Genomic DNA, 20,134 nt, shown 5'->3' with positions numbered 1-20,134 from the left:
GAGTCAATAATGACTAGGATGTCAAGTCTTTGAAATTATAACAATGACTCAAGTCAATGACAGAAACGAAGGAAGAAATGAGAGCTAGTAATCCTCAAGAAAAGCTTTTGACTTCAACTTGAGAGGAAGAAGGTACAATAAAATGGCGAACACAGGGGCATCAATTTGGAAAATGTCCACCAGGACATAGAAAATGATGATGATGAATTAATAGGGAGGTCAGGATTGGAGGTATAGATTTGTGACACATGTCCACAGATGTGTCAAGCTGTATAACCATCAGGCGAGATGAAGTTAAACAGTATACAGCTGATCCGTGAACAACGTGGAGGTTAGGGGCACCGACACCTGGCTCAGTCAAAAATCCATGTATAACTCTGGATTCCCCCAAAACTTAACAACTAATAGTCTACTGTTGTGCAGAAGCCTTACCAATAATGTAAACGGCCAATTAACACACATTTTGTATGTTATATGTATATGTTGTATTCTCACAATAAAGAAAAAGAAACTGTTATTAAGAAAATCATAAGGAAGAGAAAATACATTTACCGTACATAAATGTATTTTCCAAAAAGATACACGTATAATTGGACCCATACACTTTAAACCTGTCCTGCCCGAGGGTCAACTGTACTCATATTTGGCGGTATAACCTTGAGAGGAGAAGAGGCCAAACAGTATACTCATATTTAGGAAGTTAGAGAAGAAGGAGAGAAGGGAGTCAAGTTAATGGTGAAAAAGTCAGTTAGTGGGATAAGAGCCAAAACAGTATAATGAATGGAAGTAGCGAGCAGAACATAATAGTCACGTGCGTGGATGCTGACGTCACAAGGAATGGTTTCATGTTCATGTTATCTAAGGCCCAGCCAGAGGACCTTAAATAACTTTTCTCAGCTTCACTTTTCTCATCTCCAAAAATAAGACAGTAATACCTACCTCTCAGAGCACTTATCACCACCTGACATGTTCCAGATTTGTGTCCTTGCTTATATGTTTGTTAACTTGGTGTCTCCCCATTAGAATGCAAGCTCATTGTCTAGTCTCAATTGTTTTCAGCTCTTTAGAAGATGAGACACTGGATGCTTCTTTGCTCTCCACTCTGGGCCCCAGATGCCAATTCTGGGGCCACAGGAGAGATCCTACTCAACCACGTGCTGCACACATCCAGCTCTCAGCATAGGGACTAGCACAGAATAAGCGTTCAATAGCTGGTATCTTTTGTCAAGAGAAGAAAACTTCCAAAAAGATGTCAAGAGGTCAATAAGATTTGTGAATTAAGAGGTTGTGATAACATTTTCCCCCATGGAATTATTATAAACATACTATTCAGCAGAATTAAATGATTATCTCTGATGATTCCTTCCCTCTTTCCTGTTTTTTTTCCCCTCGATCCATCCCTTCTTTCCTTCCTCCCTTCCTTCATTTAAACAGATATTTACTGAGCACTTATTATAAGCCAGGCACTGTTTTAGATTATGGGTATGGTAGCAACGAAGAGACGGAATCCTTGCCCTCATTAGAGTTTAGATTTAAATTGTGGGAGAGAGACATTAATCATAAATAAGTGAAAACGTATGTTAGATAGTAGTAAGTGGTAGGAAAAGAGAAGGCAGAGAAGAGGAACAGAGAGTCCGCGTGGGGGTGTGTTGCCATTTTAGGTTAAATACCTGAAGGGCCTGAGGGAGAAAGTCATGCCAGTCCTGGGAGCCGGATGAGCCAGCACATGCCGTGGCCCCAATGTGAGTGGCTGCCAGTGTGCTCGGTGAAGACACTGTAATGGCGACATTAGTCGGCAACGATGTCAGAAAGGTAAGTGTGAGAAACAGGATGGAAAGGTGCTGACCGGAGGGCTAGTAGGTCATTTTAAGGATTTCGCCTTTTACTCTGATGTGGGAAGCCATTAGGGAATTCTGAACTTAAGGATGTCATGATCTGACTTCCTTTTATTTTTCATGGATCTTTTGAGAGAAGAATGTAAGGGGACGGCAGGAATGGGAAAAGGAAGAAAGCCAGGGCACCTTTTGGATAACTAATAGCACACCTAAGAGATGATGGTGACTGGAGCAGGACTGAAGGTAGGAAGCTGGGGAGAGGTAGTCTGATTCTGAAGGATTTGCTGATCCTGCTGGGTGTGGAGACAAAGCAAAGGGAGGAGTCAAGGATGGCAGTTAAGTTGTGGGCCTAAGCAACTGGGTAAAAGGAGTTGCCATTTACTGGGGCACAGATGACAGCAGGAAGGGCGGATGGGGTTGACGAACAGGGGCTCAGCTTGGCTATGTTATGTTTGATATGCAGCCTGCGTGTGTGAGAAGATGTGGGGAGGCAGCTGGATGCATGGCTTTGGAGTTGAGGGGAGAGGTCTTGGCTGAAGCTATACATTTGGGAGTGATCAGTGTATTTTACAGGGGAATACAGCGTGAGTAATCATCCACTCATTCAGCCACCATTGAGTATCTGCTGTGTGCTATCAAAAGAACCAGTTAACTTAACAAATTCTTCCACTGGGAAGTGCAGGACAGATGATACTCATTTAATTATTCATTCAACAAATATTCACCTAAGCATTGTGCTAGATAAGCTCAGGGATCTAGAGACAAAAAGAGCTGGGTTTGAACCCTAGCTCTGCAGTTACTACTTGGACTTGGGTAATAAGGTTAAAAATATTCTAAGCCTGTTATGTGTATTAATTTATTTAATCTGTACACCAAATCTATGATGTAGATATTATTATCCCTATTTTATCAATGAGAGAACAAACTTAGGATAAGTTTAAAAGGACGACTAAGAAAGTGGGGTCTAGGGTCTGAATTCAGGAGGGCTGGCTGAAAAATCTCAACTCTGAAAACTCCTAGTGCTGTAAACCTGGAGGAGTTACTTGACTTCTCTGTGGCTCAGTTTCCGAGCAATGAAACAATAGTAGCAATAGCCACTGCATAGTGCTGTAGAGAGGATGAAGGTGCAGTAACACAGATTGAGAACCTAGCACAGTCATAATATATAATAAAAACTCAATATTAACTAATTTTATCAACTCATTTTTTTTTTTTTTTGGCTGGACCACATGGCTTGTGGCATCTTAGTTCCCTGACCGGGGATCGAACCCAGGCCCACAGCAGTGAAAGCCCCGAGTCCTAACCACTGGACCGCCTGGGAATTCCCTCTCTTTTAAATACTTGAAAAATTAAAAATAAAAAAGATATTCTTGAATCCCAAGCAATAACAATGACCTGCAACTTTTCCCTTCAAGGTTCTAAAACATGTTGCTTGCATGTTTAACTAGCTTTCAGGCAGAGGGTTAGAGATGAGAAACAGTAATGCCCAAGGTCAAGGCATACAGTTAAGACTAGTATTTATAAGAGGCAGCACTAAATATCTTGTAATGAGATTCAGGGAATCTCCAACTGGTTCCTAGGTCAATACTTAGGCAATAGAGTTGGTATTTTAGGTATCTCGGTGCATCTAATCAAGTGGTACTTGCCCTTAAGGTATTTATTACCTGGGCTCTAGAGTATGGTGAATATTAAATACTGAGATCAATAGATAAAAGTAATAATTCTTAACAAACAACAAATTCTTCTATCGTTTCTAGAAAACAGAAGAATGAATAGGACATAGGCTACAAAAACTACCTCCCTGAAGCGACTTCAGTATTGTATATACTGAGTATAAGGCTTTGATAAAGTTGTAGCCTTGTGTTGGCAACTGTGTCTGTCCTCATTCTAGTATGCCCTCAGTAAGCTACCAGATCTTAACCTGCACAAAAAAAGTGCCACTCATTGAAACAGTTATAACAGGAAAGGCAAGCAAGTTGATGGGATTTAAAGTGTTGCAGGCCACTGAATCACTAACTACCTGGTGAGGGCATGTAGAGAAATGTCATTCTCAACAACGCTGGTACAGTGAAGCCATATTAATGAAACAGTTTTGAAACATGAAGGCTATCATAAGGATTTTTAAAAATCTTCTGATTTCCTTGGGAAATCTAATTCAAACATAGGAATCTTCCATTAATGATTTTCCATTATTTTACTTGTGGGTTTTATTTCCCAGTGGTGTATTTTTTTAAGAGGCTGTTATCACTTGATGTTTTCAATCCTAGTATCTACTCACAGGCACCATAAATATACTGAGATATAAACAAAACAAAAGACGGCCAAGAAATGGCATTCCACTCAATGCTGGGGACTAACAAATAATATAAACTTCTACTCTGAAACATGTTTCTTAGCATTTCAAATACCCGATTTATTTTTACTGTCCGTCAAATAGACAAAAATAGAGTAGCTGTATCAACACAATGCATAGATTATGATTTGGAGAATTTTTTGGAATCAGACAAGAGAAAGAGAATAAATCATTTAGAGAATTAGCTGTGCTCTGGGCTTCATTAGTTCTAATTATCCCCCAAATATGCTCTGCAGAATGCACTTGGGTCAGCTGGGACCGACACACAATAGAGCAGGCAACTTATAAACTCCTCAAAGCACAGAAAGAGTTCATAAAACAACTGCTTGTGCATTTAGATTCATGTGATAACACCCCTTATTGCATAAGCCACCAGATGAACACAGATGGGCAGCTCTGCACTTGAGAACGTTTCTTTTGTAAAAGCGCCGGACTTTCTTATTCTCCATTCAAGACACAAACTGCAAGGAAAGCTAAATCGAGGCAGGCTGTCCTTTCTGTTTTATTGCCTAGATGTCACAGCAATAGTAAGTAAAGTATTAATAAAATATCCTCATTTGGGAAAAAAAAGTTGGCAAACAAAAACCTGTGCCTATACTTAGAGAAATTTAAGGCTTTAAAATAACACAACTCACCAAAAAATGAATAGATATATATTTTTTTACAAACTCATAGTAAAATACATTTTAGGAAAACTTATAGATTCCATCTGTAGACAAAAATTTGTTGACAAAGCAAAATTGATAAATATGTCAAAATATGTAAAGCAATGAACTTAATATAAAATGGGGGTTATTAGATATATATTTTGATTAAGGCATGAAAAACTAGTATTAGAATTTCAAGTGTTTGGCAAAACAAACAAACAAACAAAAACAACTATCCAAAGGCTGTGGACTATGTAATCTATTGATTTAATTCTATCCACGGGGCTTCCCTGGTGGCGCAGAGGTTGAGAGTCGCCTGCTGATGCAGGGGACGCAGGTTCGTGCCCCGGTCCAGGAAGATCCCACATGCCGCGGAGCGGCTGGGCCCGTGAGCATGGCCGCTGAGCCTTGCGCGTCCGGAGCCTGTGCTCCGCAGCGGGAGAGGCCACAACCGTGAGAGGGCTGCGTACCGCAAAAAAAAAAAAAAAAAAAAAAAAAAAAAAAAAAATCTATCCACAAGATCTTATTAAGTAGATCAACCTCTTAGCAATACCTAGGCTGAGCAAAAACGGTAAGTTCATTGTAACTAAATTCTGTTTGGCTATGGATGTTCTATGTGTGGCCTAGGACAAATTTTAAGAAAGAATTGTTATGCTTGTTTAATTCATATTCAAAACAATAACACATAACTTATTGTAAGTCAAACCATGGAAAAAAATAGCTAAAAATAGTAAGACAAAATGAGCTGGATAAATTAAAAGAAGTCATGTACTTAGGACCCCAGTAACATATGTTTAAACAGATGAGATATTTGTTGACACGCAGCTTAGCAACTGTCAACAGGGTTACGGAGGTTCCCCCAAAAAGGGAATAACAGCCTTGTTTCACAGAGGCCCTCTCTCTACTCTGTATTCTCCAGTCCACTTTGGGAGTTATGAATTCTAGGCACCACACTTGAAGGAAATGATTGTACAAGAATGGATCCTGAATGATGACGTGCTGTAGGTGTGACGTCTAAAAGGCCAGAGCGTATTCAATTTGGTATCATTTTTTTTAAGACTGGAAAGATCACTTTAAGGTCTTTTATTTTTTTTATAGAAAGATTTATTTATTCAATTATTTATTTATTTTGGCCACACCATTCAGCATGTAGGATCTTAGTTCCCCGATCGGGGATCGAACCCATGCCCCCTGCATTGGAAGCGTGGAGTACTAACCACTGGTCCACCAGGGAATTCCCTCAATTTGGTATCTTAAATTCTGAATTTAATGGACTTATTTCTGTTAAAGGGGCAAGTCTATACAGACGGCACCAAAAGGTGAAAGTGTCAAAAAGAGACTTTTATTTCAGTATTAGGAAGAGCTTTTCTAAACAATTAGAACTGTCCGTACGTGCAAGTATCCATCTGAGCAGATAATGAATTTCTCATCAATGAGGATAAAAACAGAGGCTGGATGAGCATTCCTTAGGAATGTCAAAGAGAAGATCCAGACAGTTAATGAGGAGGCTTGCATTACATTCTCCTCTAAAGTCTTCTCCTGCTGTGACATAAAATGTCTTCATATGAGGTAGAATTAGTTTGTAATTCCTAGCACTAACTGCTTGGTACATTTAAATAAAATGTTCACTATAAATTCTTTATAGTTTCTATATACAGGGGAATACTCACAATGTATTAAGCATTAGTACTGACTAGTAATTATAAATAATTCTATAACTAAAATACATAAAGGTAAAGCATTTATAACATAATCAGATGTATCACTGATAAAAATCCTTATACTGTAGTATCTGTACCAAAGAAAAGTTTAGCGAGGCATAAAAAACATTTGGTGTTCAGATAGCTTTCTTGGAAATGACCGTATTTAAATTCAGGATAAAAGGGAGTTTTTGATGTGTCTTGAGCTAAGATGTATAGCATTATGGCTTATACAACTCATTAATGTCACAGAGTAAAACTGTATGTATAAAAAAAGTATACAGATACCTCAAGTAATTGTGGAAGAATTATTTCTCATCATTTTTATAGAGGTATATCCCATTAAACTTAGGTTTTGCAATGAAGTGGTTCTGTAGGTGAATTAGTCCAATTTGATATTTATTAAATAGTATATGTATACTTCCTAAGTAGCTTCTCCCTATGAGATAGATCGATACATTATTATAAAATAAAAATTGATAACATAAAAAGTGTCTCAATATTTACTTAATTAAAAACCTCCTGTAAAGAACACAATCTTTAGAACTCATCAATCATACTCTTAATGTAAATGTAAGCCCGTAGTTTCTTTTCAGAATAACACTTACATCCTAGTAGCAGTTGCTAAAATTATTTCTGGGTGTAGACAAGACACGCATGTGTGCATTCATGCATACATACTTACACATAAACATACAGCTCTGCAATATACAGTCTAGATACTATAGTACCAACAGGAGTCACAGTCAGACAGACCTAGTTTTGCAATTACTTTTGTGACCCTTGGTAAGACATTTAACCTTTCTAAACGTCAGTCTCTTTATTTGTGAATGTGAACTAATACTACTTGTGAGGATTGAAGGAAATTAAATGCTCATTAAGTATTGGTCCCCATTCCTTATCACCCATCTCTCAACTCACAGAAATTTTAAGTATCAAATGAATAAATGCATATAAAAGTCTTTTGGAAATCAAAAAGAATGTTGCAATTGTAAAGTATTATCTCATTTAATAATTAAGGCAACTTATCTCCCTGTATTACGTTATGGCTAACAGCGTTCATTAATGTTTTAAATAATCTGTGTAGTATATGATGATCTGTATAGTATATGGATCATAATATAATCACAAATTTCTACAGCACAAATTAACAACTAAAAACAAAAGCTCAAGTTTGAAAATAGAGAAAACTATCATCAGTAAACAACTACCCCCTAAATCATTTTGGAATAATCCATAGAATATTAAAGAAATAATTTACCATTTATTTGGAACAGGCTGGGCCTATACACATAGCAGGAGAACAGAGGCTTTACCGCGCAGCTGAAGAGAAGGAAAAAAAAAAATTTCACCAGCCTATTTTCTCGCCCAAACAATCTGGATAATTTTCTCAATAATTCACACTACTTGAGTTATATTCAGCGTTCAAATACACACTCTAGTGTGGTTGTGAAGTATATCTTTCCTAGACTTTCTGATTTAAGAAGATTATAGCATTCAATGGTAAAGCAATATAAATTACAAAAATTGGAAACATTTTTTTAAAAAGTCAGTGTAATTTGATATTGTTCCGATTTTTTGTTTTTAAAGACACAGATATTGAAACTATCACAGCTGATGATTTTATTCTGACATGAGTTTAGAAGGTTAAGTTACTATCTGAAGAAAGGTAATCTGGTTGCCTTTCACGGCAGCCTGCAAGCTCCGCAATCTGCATAGAGAGGGGCATTTGTCATCATTAGCTGAGCTGTGACAGCTGGCACCCAGGGTGTCCCAGAATCAAGGAGTAGCAGAGACACTCTTGGTTTAGGTTGCCATTAAGTGTAGTAGGTTTCTTGAGGATCAAGTATATTTTATGAAAAGGCTTTGTGATCTAACTAACAACAGTGAACATATTTGGATTTTCCGTAACATGGATAATACAATGATAGCACGTAATTAGTAGGTTGCCTCTAGACAAACAAGGATGCCAGATTACAATATGAATAAATATCTACTGCCTACCACTCAGAGGAGAATTGTTTTCGGCACCCAAATAGCTCCAGCAGAGTGTTTTTTTTTTTTTTTTTCCAAGGCTGCATTAGGGTGATCAATTGATTAAGTACATTTAAGGAAACAGATTGAAGATAGAAAGGATAGTTCTCAGATATATTTTAAACTTGGTTGTAAACAATGCATAATGTCTCAGGAGTGAACTCAAGTACACACAGTCAATACAGTACACATCCTTTTGATAACATGAATATGAAAATTAAATCATTGGCACAGATGCAATCTGCCAACTGTTGGAGGTGTATGTAGCTGATAATATGTATTTAAAAATATTCCTCGGCCAAAGTTTAAAATCAGAATCTTTTTACCAAATGAGTGCTACCCACCATGGATCTGAAACAGCGGTGGTTAATATATCTAGAAAATAATTTTTCAAATTTTAACAGTTTTATGTATAGTGCAAAACTATATAAAGGAAAAGAAAGTTTAAATTAAGAAATAGGTTGACCAGATCTTTGAAAATAAGACTACAATCCCTTTAGAAAATCATCAATGCTTGGAAACATAATCAATAACACTAGGCTTTATATTATTATGTAAACTAGCTTTCCACAAATAAAACTAATTTTTGTGTTAATGTAAAATCTATGCAAATACATGCAGTCATTTATCAGGAAAGCTGACAAGCATTCCATATTGGAGGGAGGAAAGGAAACTGCCTCAAGAATAGAGGCAATTAATTATTTCTGTATTTTTTCTTCTTGTGTCTTGAGGCACAAAAGTTATCCATCCAGTTAAAACAGCAATGAAATAAAGAGATTTTTTTTTTTTTTATTTAAACACATATGGCTTTTGCCTGCAATACTGATCACCACAAGGGTCTACAGATGCCCGTGGCTAAATTGTACACTGGCAGATGCACACAGGGGAAACTGCTAACGCAGCGTGGAGGGCAAAACAAATGAAGAACTGCATTTGCTAGTAAAAGGGGAAAAAACAACAACAACACAACAAAAAACCCCACACTCCCCCCGCCACCCCGGTGAGTTATGCAATTTGCTTATCAAATACAGGTTCACGTTGCAAAAAATTTAACCTTGGCCTGTTGCAAAAAAGTGAAAACAGTTTTAAGTAAGTGAAGGCGTTTTTATGTATACACATGCATATGATGTATGTGAGTGACTTAGCAATATATTTTTACTTATACGGACAGAATGACAAGTAATGTTTAAACTTCTCAATTTTGCAATTAAAAAAGCTCATGACATTCAAAACTGCCATAGTATATATGACTGGATAAATACTGTTGGAACTTCTAGCTATTACTACTTTAAAAAATCCATTTAGCTGCAATCTCTTAAGGTATTATTGAAAACTGTAAGGGTTATTACAAACAATCTGGCAGATGTGATATTAAATCCTGGTGGCGACAAGAATCCTATATTTAGTGGATGTTTCCTTTTAACAGGTTAACATAAAAAATGTATGGAGGCCAATTCAATCTTTTACTCTCTGAAACACTGTGTGTGTGTGTGTGTGTGTGTGTGTGTGTGTGTGTGTGTGTGTGTGTGTACATACAGCCTGCATGCACAGGCTATTTTGCAAACCATAAAAAGAGTGTACTTCCTAAAATGGTTTAAGATATTAAGAAAACAATAACTTCTCTTAATAGGCCTGTAAGCATGCATAACATTAAAATTCCTATTATAATTGCCAAAATAAAAATATATAACAGAAAGCATTTAAATAATTTTGTATTTTTATATCTTGGCGGAAGAAAACGAGAAGACTAGTTGTACTATTCCAAGTTGTAAAAAGGCAAAATACTTGAAAGGGCTTCATTATCAATGAATATGTTTGCACTACTACAATTTAAGAATTCTTCGTTTGGAGTATTTATAACCATCTAAATTTAAATGACAATGTATATTTATACAAAATTAGGATTCGGAGCATATGTTCCAAGAATGTGTGTATATTAATTAATATTAGCTCTAATAAACTCCTTGGCCTTGTCCCCCCCCCACCACCATTCAAAGCGAGGATTAATTTACTGAAAATGTAAAGTAAAATGTAACTTAAATACTGAGAGGAGATTTATTTCTCTAATGACATAAAGCTAGTAACATTACAAATATTGCTAACTTACACGAGGAACCCCCGTTTCTTAATACGTATTTTGATGTGCAAACTGTAAACTATATTCCTAAATCTAATACATTTATTCATGAGAGCATAACAAATATTACCAGTTCCTTTGAAAATGAATCCTTTACCAAGCATTTAATGTCACATATTGAAATGAAACAACTTTCATGTAAAATAAAAACTGTGAACCTATTGCTTGTATATCTGAAGTAGCATTTTACATTTTGCCTCTACTTTGGTGCTCTCTGATTAAAACTGGTCTTAAATTAGAAGTATGATAAAATAGTAAGTTCTAGGGGAATAACTAAAGGTGCTTATAGTCTGAAGTTTTTTGGATATAAAACTAAAGCACACACTTATAAATGAATCATAACATCTACAAATTAAAAAATAAAATAGGGGCATGAGGAAACTGTTTTTGTGTCCATGGAAATGTTCTATGTCCCAGATGTTACATGACTGTACACATTTGTCAGAATTCATAGACTGGAACATTCACATTGAAAAATCATAGACTAGATCAGTACTGTATGCAAAACATACATAATGAACCTGACTTTAATAATAAATAGATTTCACATAAAAATAAAATAATAAATCTATACCTTTTTTTTCCACTGAGTTCACAAGTTTTTTTCAGAGACACTATGTCTTACAAACTCTTTATGCTCTTCATGCTTTTAATTTGATCTAGATGTTAAGATAAAATAAACAAACATATCTAGATTAAAAAGTATTAACTTATTAGTACATTTGACTTGACATTTTTGACAAATCATATGGGAAAATTGCGCTTTCAAGAAATAGTACACATAGGTACACTGAAATGTATTATTAGAATCGTGAAAATAATCATACATAAGTGGAAATTAAATATTATTTAGGTGATGTATTCTCAGAAAATGTTTATAATCTGTAACTATATGTGAAGTTAATAAAGGAAATTCCTATTCATAACAGATTTCCATCCTTTTCTATAAAGTATTTATTTTATTGCATATATGTGATAAAGGTAATAGGTTTTTATTAGTGTAATTATCCTTTTAAATTATTACTTACTCCAGTTACTGATCATTAAAAAAATAAACCCTAGCTTAGAGGAATTGCTTTGCTCATTAAAAAATAAGCTCTGAAACTGTAAATTAGGAATAGGAAATGTTACTTTAGACATGTAGTCACTGGAAGCTGATTATCTACATTCTATACTCTAGTCTCAAGGTTACGTGGAACACTTTCAGTGGCTTAATCACACACAGTCTGGGATAGTAATGAGAGCTATGCAGTCCTGGATGACCCACTACAGACGTACAGATTAACAGACACTAATCACATCTGATTCCATTGTTTTCTCTAAGTGCAATAAAACTGTACCGTACTAAGAGTACTAAAGATGTGGTCATATACGCAAAAGTCTATAAACCCATGTTAGTAATGGGTTAAGGAATACCTAGTTTTCATATATTCATATAGAAAAGAATCACATGAGCCCATTTATCCTGTCACAATATGTCCATAATATCCAAATTAAAAACATAAGCTGAAATCTAGTAAAATGAATTTAAATTTTACAGATTATAAAGATAACAGTGACCTTCTAAAGGGTCAGTGGGGAATTGGAATACTGGAATCAATACTTCCGCCATAATACTCAACAAATGATTGATTGACCCCAATATCCTTAAATGTTTGGAAAGGGTTAGAGATCACGAATGATTGTGAAGAATAAGAAAATCTTTTGGTTGACAAGCTTGCCCCTCAAATTTGTTAGTTTACAGATGCAACTTAAAATATCCTGCACCGCTGTGTATACATTCAAATGAAGTGAGGAAAGAGAGACAATTATCTAATAACCCCAGGCTTTAAATTTCTTTTTTCTACCAAAGAAAGGTTTTGGCCAGAGTTATCCAGAATCACCTCAAATCTGCAAATCTAGCAGTGGTGATAATTCTTGTAAAGTACCCTTCCAATTTCCATTTTTAATCTCAAAGTTACTTTCTTTTCAACATTTATTAATACCAATACAAATTTACTAAGCAACACTGTAGAAAAAAAAAAAAGAACTCCTTACTACCAACGTGACTATATTATCATGTACTAGGGGGATGAGCAAAACTGAGGCAAACAGTCTTGAACATTCAAGTGAAGAATTAAGAAAATAATTTTTAAAACTTAACCACAATTATCAGGATGCTCTGGTTAAAGAAATAAAATAGGGTTTAAATTGTGCAAACAGTGACCTCAATTCTCTGCTCTACTTTGTCATAAACCTGATATTAAAATATGAAATAATTATTTTAAGAACTCATTGAAACTTTGGAAGCTTTCAAGCTATTTTGTTTTAGGCTGTCTTATACAAGGAGTCACAACAGGAAGAAAGGTATAGATGCCATCAAGTTAGATTACCAGAAAAACTCCCTCTATTTTACTTGATTTAATGTGACACATAAAGAAAACCCTGCACAAATATCTGTCTTTAATTTCTCTAGTGTAAAAGAAGAAATATATTGTGTCTGGCAGAATGAAACAGATGAAATAGCCCGGGTGCATTTAAAAAAAAGAAGACGGGGGCAGAAATCAGATGCGTACAATGAGCCTTCAAAGCCACTCCAGCAGTAGGGATAAATAATTTAATAAACTCAACTTCATATTCTTTTTATCTCCCCAGTGTAATAAGCACATATTAAAAAAATAAAACTTTAAATTCATGAATACCTGTGAATAGAATAGCAGCCAGCAGATAATGAAAAAACATAAAACAATATCTATGTGAGCATTTAACATGTGTGTGCATACATATCCTCTAACTAAGATACATTTTTCCAGATGAGAGGTCACAATTGCTTAAATTTATGAACAGGCAATTCACATTTAAATTAGGTTTTTTAAAACACAGAAACCTTGCATTCCTACATTTCTCAACATAATAGAGTTTTTCTTTAACCTAATGAGGTGCCTATTTGCACATTACTTTCTGTGTCTCATATAAATTATGTAGGTTTACAGAAGGGAGGGATAAGTTACCTAGTAATTAGCACTTCAGGAAAAATTATTTTGCCATTGTTATTTTGAATGCTTGAAAGTGTTAAGGATCACAATAGTTAATTATTTTATATGCATTAATACTCCTAAAATTTATGATAATGGTATGCTTGTGACTTTCTCCAATTTTTTTCATAATTGCACATTTTAAATCAAGGCTGCCCAATCCCACTAATGGGCATATACCCTGAGGAAACCATAATTCAAAAAGAAACATGTACCAAAATATTCATTGCAGCTCTATTTACAATAGCCCAGAGATGGAAACAACCTAAGTGTCCATCATTGGATGAATGGATAAAGAAGATGTGGCACATATATACAATGGAATATTACTCAGCCATAAAAAGAAACAAAATTGAGTTATTTGTAGTGAGGTGCATGGACCTAGAGTCTGCCATACAGAGTGAAGTCAGAAAGAGAAAAATAAATACCGTATGCTAACGCATATATATGGAATCTAAAAATAAACAATAATGGTACTGATGAACCTAGTGGCAGGGCAGGAATAAAGACGCAGATATAGAGAATGGACTTGAGGACAAGGGTTGGGGGGAAGGGGTAAGCTGGGACGAAGTGAGAGAGTAGCCTTGACATACATAAGCTACCAAATGTAAAATAGATAGCTAGTGGGAAGCAGCCGCATAGCACAGGGAGATCAGCTCGGTGCTTTGTGACCACCTAGAGGGGTGGGAGAGGGAGTGTGGGAGGGAACCTCATGAGGGAGGGGATGTGGGGATGTATGATATGGGGATGTATGTATGCATATGACTGATTCACTTTGTTGTGTGATAGAGGCTAGGGCAGTATTGTGAAGCAGTTATACTCCAGTAAAGATGTATTGAAAAATATATTGAGTTTTCCTAATAAACTAAATAAATGGAATGGAAAAGTCAAGTCGGTTAGACCTTACAATCCCAAATACCATTCAAATGTAAGCATCTCATACTGTCATTAAATCCTGAGATTCTGGGGTTTTTTCCTTCAATTAGGTCAGTTTTCTTCAATTATCATTCTATTATTAGCTCATGTCAAAGATGTCTGAACAGCATACCAATGAAAACAATTAAGCATTTATATCCTAAAGCATGGGACACACGCAAACTTTCATTCTAGTACTAACCACTATGATTATCTTTATAGTAAAAAAATAATATAAGTAAGACTGGTGTCATTAGAGTTGTTTTATAAACTCTTCACAGAAGTAAATAAAGCGATTTTAAGCTATCTCCATGTATTACACAATCATATAAAATAACTAGTTCAATAGGCCAAACGATATTTTTTTAAAATTACTATAAAATAGTTAAATAAGTCGCTCCCACAAAACAAGTCTATCTCCAAAGCCTAGATGAAAATCAGCAGAACTACACAAAAATGTACTGTATATTCTCCGTAGGTCATTTCAACAACAACAACAAAAAATTAAGGGATAGAAAGCACACTCAGAATAGTTTAATTTTCCCTTCAACAATGAGAGGTGCCTGACATCGCTGAAAGGATTAGCTACAGAAGGCAATTCGTTTCACGTGTTCAGTGTAATAGAAAATCACTGTGTTGCAGCAACAAGCGCTACTTGCGCTGAAATATTATTCTAGGGCGCCCAGTTCACCCACAGTGACAAGGACGGGTGCCTGAATCCTATGTTATGTAAATCACTGTCAGCTCCCTGCGTAAAAGGGTGCTGAAGGAATCAGCTCACAAAACACAGTCCCAGCGTCCTTGAAACCGAATGACTTCACTTCCCGGCAACCCTCTAGGACTAACGAGTTTTCTTAGTCCTTTTCTCACCATCCATTTTCTTCTTCAAAGTGCAAATCGTTAGTGAAAAGGCCCTGGTTACACCAATTAGTTTGCACGAAGTGCTCTGGCGTTTAGCTTTGCTTTAACCCAATTAAGCCGCACAGTGAGCCTCGAAGATGCGCCACCTGCGCGCCTGGCTCCAGCGCGGCTGCCCGGCGCCCCTCGCGTCCTTCCAGTTAGACCCACCCGGACGGCCGCGCCACGGTCCCCCGAACGGCCCTGGGGCCTCTGCGTCCCAGGCTGCCTCCCCTCCTGGACAATCGGGGGCACCTGCAGGTGGCCCAAGAAATCGAGGGGCCAGGTCTCTACCGAGCCACTCTGACCTGAACCCAAGTTAGAGCGCGCGGGGCGCCAGGGGCCCGCGGCCGGCGACCAGAAAGCGCGGGCTCGGCCGCGACCACACGTGGGCCCGGGCGGCGGCCGGGCAGGGGGGCGCGAGGGCAGAGAACCTGGCCTGGAGCTGACGTGGAGAAGCCTGGGACATTAAGTAGGGTTTTAAAATAACCCATACGCACGCACACACACCAAAGCCTGCCTATGGGACATGGAGCAGAGAGAAGAAGGAAGGATGGGCCGGGAGTGTACAGCAGCGGGAGAGAGGGGTACCAGCGGGAAGCACGCAGGACCCTGCACTGTGTGGGGACAGAGGTGGCTTTTCCCCAGAGACCAGGGCACATCTTCGCCTTCTTGGCCGCAGGTTCTCCGGCTCTGATTTGCCTCCTCTTCCTCCTCTTCCAACTGCCAAAAGGTAGCAACGCGTTCACCCGCATCGCTGGCAAAGTGGGGAGGGGCTGGCGGGTGCGCCCAATCCCTGCTCCTAAGGGAATGAAAGGCTCTTGGGGAACAGAGTAGGTGGATGCCGTGAGCCCTGAATCTAACGTACTATTTTAAGCTAAATCGCAATCTCCCACTCCTGGATAACAAGAAAGTATGATGCTGTACCTGTGCAAAGAAGAAAAAAAAAAAAAAATCAAAAGCTTGAGTAAAAAGAGGGAGCCCTGAACAAAATCTTGTTACAAGTGGCTCTGAAAGGAAGTGCCTACAAACCTGTTCCAGGAATTATAGGATTTTGCTGGAAATATTCTTAATTTGAAATATATGGCATCTAAATTAAAGGTAGGGAATTAAAAATCTGCCTAGGTTTAAAAACAACTACAGAACCCCTAAGTAGTATTTCTTTCATTTCCTGTACATTAAGGACACAGTTGGTACCACCAAGAAAAAAAATGTTCTACATAAATCCATTTCCCCCTCCTTTTTCAAGGTTCCCAAATTTAGAAATGTTGATTTCTCTCAAAGTTTTCAAAAATGATATGTAAATTTAAAACCCCAATGACTGCAAATTAATTTTCTTTAAAAATCTTAACCATTTCCCTTAATCAAGGCACATGAAATAGTATAACATCAGAAGTCTACTGTCAGGTGACCACTAAGGACCCTTAGGAGAGGAGATATACCCTTCATTATGCATCTGTAAACAAGACAGAAACCCCAAACCTACAAATTTTCAGGTTAGGTATCTGCCAGTAGGTTAGATGATCTCTCCTGAATTTTCACGTATTAAAATACAGCTCATTAGGAACTCACATTAAAATAACCTCTGAATCACAGAGATAGTTTACTTCACAAATATTTCTGCCAATGCGTACAAAACTTAGTGTCCTGGTTATAATGTTGGGCAAAATACAAAGAGGACTGCAGATGGGGGGAGGGGTGTACTAAACGTTTTTGAAACATCCTAACTTAAACTGAGGTAGACAATATCTAACAGCAATAATTTTCAGATTCCTTTCAACAACTGCAAATGAGAAAAAACATAGGTAAAACACCGCATAACATCTAAAAAAAAAATCATTCTAACATAGAACATCCAGAAAATTATACAGGTATTAGTCCATCTAAAGCCAACTTGCGTATACATGAAAGAGCAAACTCCCACCCTGCATTCAAAAAGACCTCGAGGATTAACAGGCATTAATTATCTTCCTCTAAATGCAAGTTAGTGACTTTTGTTTTAGAAAACCCCATCTAGTTCACCAATTGATGGATGACCATTAGTACACCTGTATTTGCATTTCCTCAGTAAAAAGACAAGCAGGGTTTTCAAGCACAGAAGAGAACCACTTTGCCAAGTCTTTTCAAAATGTCAATATGCTTCAATTAATACCAAAGCTGAGAGATTCCTCTTGATTTCCAAAACTGTCTAGGTGGCTTGGGTGGTTTTCTGCCCGGCAGCAGCCTCCCACCTTTAGTTTGTGTGCCTCTATCCACGAGGGGGGATTAATTAGCCGGGCTGGAGCTGACAGAGGCTGTGGTGACGAGCCCAGTGGCGATTGGCCGCCAGCCTGCCTGGCCCTGCCTTTATAATTTCCACACGAGTGCATCTGGGCTCTTAGACAAACCAACCGCAGCTTCTTCTGACATATACACACGCACACTCACCCCCGACACACACTCAGCACACTTTTCCTCCATCTGACTAACAGTCCTGCACACACCATGATCACGGGAAAGCGTAAATAAATACGGAAAGGGTTGATTATTTTGACTACTGGAAGAGCCTTGCTGGGTCTCAGCGCAACTTTTGTTTTTATGACTGAGAAGGTGATCTCTCCATGTGTTTCTCTCACACAAGGATTCTTTAAAAGAGGAAGAGAGACAGAGAGGGGGGAGAACAACCTTTCACTTTAAGACCGGCTGGGCTCAAAGATAAAAGGAAGGGGAAAGCGGCGCTAGGAATCCACCGCTGCAGCACTTCGGAAAGACGTTTCTGATACATTTCTGAGCGCGGCGGCCCGTTTCTCCACCGAAGTTGGCTCCAGCTCTAGCAGCCGCATTGGATCCCACAGCTTATTGCGAGACTCCGGTGTACAATCCGGATCTCTGCCCCAACATGATCGCGGCCCAGGCCAAGCTGGTCTACCATCTGAATAAATACTACAACGAAAAATGCCAAGCCAGGAAAGCTGCCATTGCCAAAACTATCCGGGAAGTCTGCAAAGTAGTTTCCGACGTCCTGAAGGAGGTGGAAGTGCAGGAGCCCCGGTTCATCAGCTCTCTCAACGAGATGGACAATCGCTACGAGGGCCTCGAGGTCATCTCCCCCACCGAATTTGAAGTGGTGCTTTACCTTAACCAAATGGGGGTGTTCAACTTTGTGGACGACGGCTCGCTGCCCGGCTGCGCGGTGTTGAAGTTGAGCGACGGGCGCAAGAGAAGCATGTCCCTCTGGGTGGAATTCATTACCGCCTCCGGCTACCTCTCGGCGCGCAAAATCCGGTCCAGGTTTCAGACGCTGGTGGCTCAAGCGGTAGACAAATGTAGCTACAGGGATGTGGTAAAGATGGTGGCAGACACCAGCGAAGTGAAACTGAGAATCCGAGATAGGTACGTGGTGCAGATCACCCCGGCTTTTAAATGCACCGGGATCTGGCCCCGGAGTGCTGCCCACTGGCCACTTCCCCACATCCCCTGGCCGGGACCCAACAGGGTGGCGGAGGTCAAGGCGGAAGGGTTCAATCTCCTGTCCAAGGAGTGCCACTCCCTGGCCGGCAAGCAGAGCTCGGCCGAGAGCGACGCCTGGGTGCTGCAGTTCGCGGAGGCGGAGAACAGACTGCAGATGGGGGGCTGCAGGAAGAAATGCCTCTCCATCCTCAAAACCTTACGGGACCGTCACCTTGAACTGCCAGGCCAGCCCCTGAACAATTACCACATGAAGACTCTGGTTTCCTATGAGTGTGAAAAGCATCCCCGGGAGTCGGACTGGGACGAGTCTTGCCTGGGTGACCGGCTTAACGGGATTTTGCTGCAACTTATCTCCTGCCTGCAGTGCCGGCGGTGTCCTCACTACTTCCTACCGAACTTAGATCTGTTTCAAGGCAAACCTCACTCGGCTCTCGAGAACGCTGCCAAACAAACGTGGCGACTGGCAAGAGAGATCCTGACCAACCCGAAAAGTTTGGAAAAACTTTAGAGGACAATTTAATCGAGAGCCGAAATGTGATTATACTATTCTTAAAGTTCTCATTAAGTGTAAACTTCCTGTTCGATTCCTATCTAATATTCCACTGGACAGTGCAAACAATCTCTTCCTTAAAAAGGAGTACTAACACAACGTTTAGGCATCATCTCACCCACCCCTCCAAGGGGAGAAAAAGAAGTAGGGAAAGCGGATGGAGAACACCCCAAACTCACAAGTATTAGAAGAATTCTTTACAAAGGATTTCGTATCTCCCTTGAAAAGGACACAGTAACACCCGGAAAACAGCCTGGCTGTAATGCAAGACCACAGTGAACACTGCTTAACTATCAAAGGATTATAGCAATCCTGGCGATTTAGGTGCATCTGGCTGTGAGTAAACACGATTTGGATATGCCATCTGAAGGAAAGTGTAATGTATATTTTAATTTGTAACAAATATTGTGATCTCACGTTGTCTTTGAAAGTGTGGATGTTGGTGTTTTGTGATTTGGTGAACAGAAGTTAAATGGCCATTTTGGATACTTCCAGACATTTTCCACTAACAAAGATATAATTTAAAGGTAGATTTCCTCCTGGTACTTTTATCTGTCTTTGAAAGTGTCTGAACTTTAAAAAGTTTACATTTTGTTTCAAAT

At 38.6% G+C, this 20,134-nt stretch overlaps 2 protein-coding genes across 8 annotated transcripts in view; one reads left to right on the top strand and one right to left on the bottom strand.

Annotated features, from left to right (window-relative positions):
- NBEA (neurobeachin) overlaps positions 1 to 20,134 on the bottom strand; it is a 620,064-nt gene that overhangs the window by 175,335 nt on the left and 424,595 nt on the right. The window lies entirely within an intron of this gene.
- Positions 18,411 to 19,490, top strand: MAB21L1 (mab-21 like 1). Its single transcript, XM_032611444.1, has one exon. It carries the CDS (start codon positions 18,411 to 18,413, stop codon positions 19,488 to 19,490), a length of 1,080 nt encoding a protein of 359 aa, XP_032467335.1.

Source organism: Phocoena sinus, chromosome 18 (genome assembly GCF_008692025.1).
Source record: "Phocoena sinus isolate mPhoSin1 chromosome 18, mPhoSin1.pri, whole genome shotgun sequence".
In the NCBI taxonomy this organism is placed as follows: domain Eukaryota; kingdom Metazoa; phylum Chordata; class Mammalia; order Artiodactyla; family Phocoenidae; genus Phocoena; species Phocoena sinus.
This window is presented reverse-complemented; position numbering and strand designations above follow the sequence as displayed.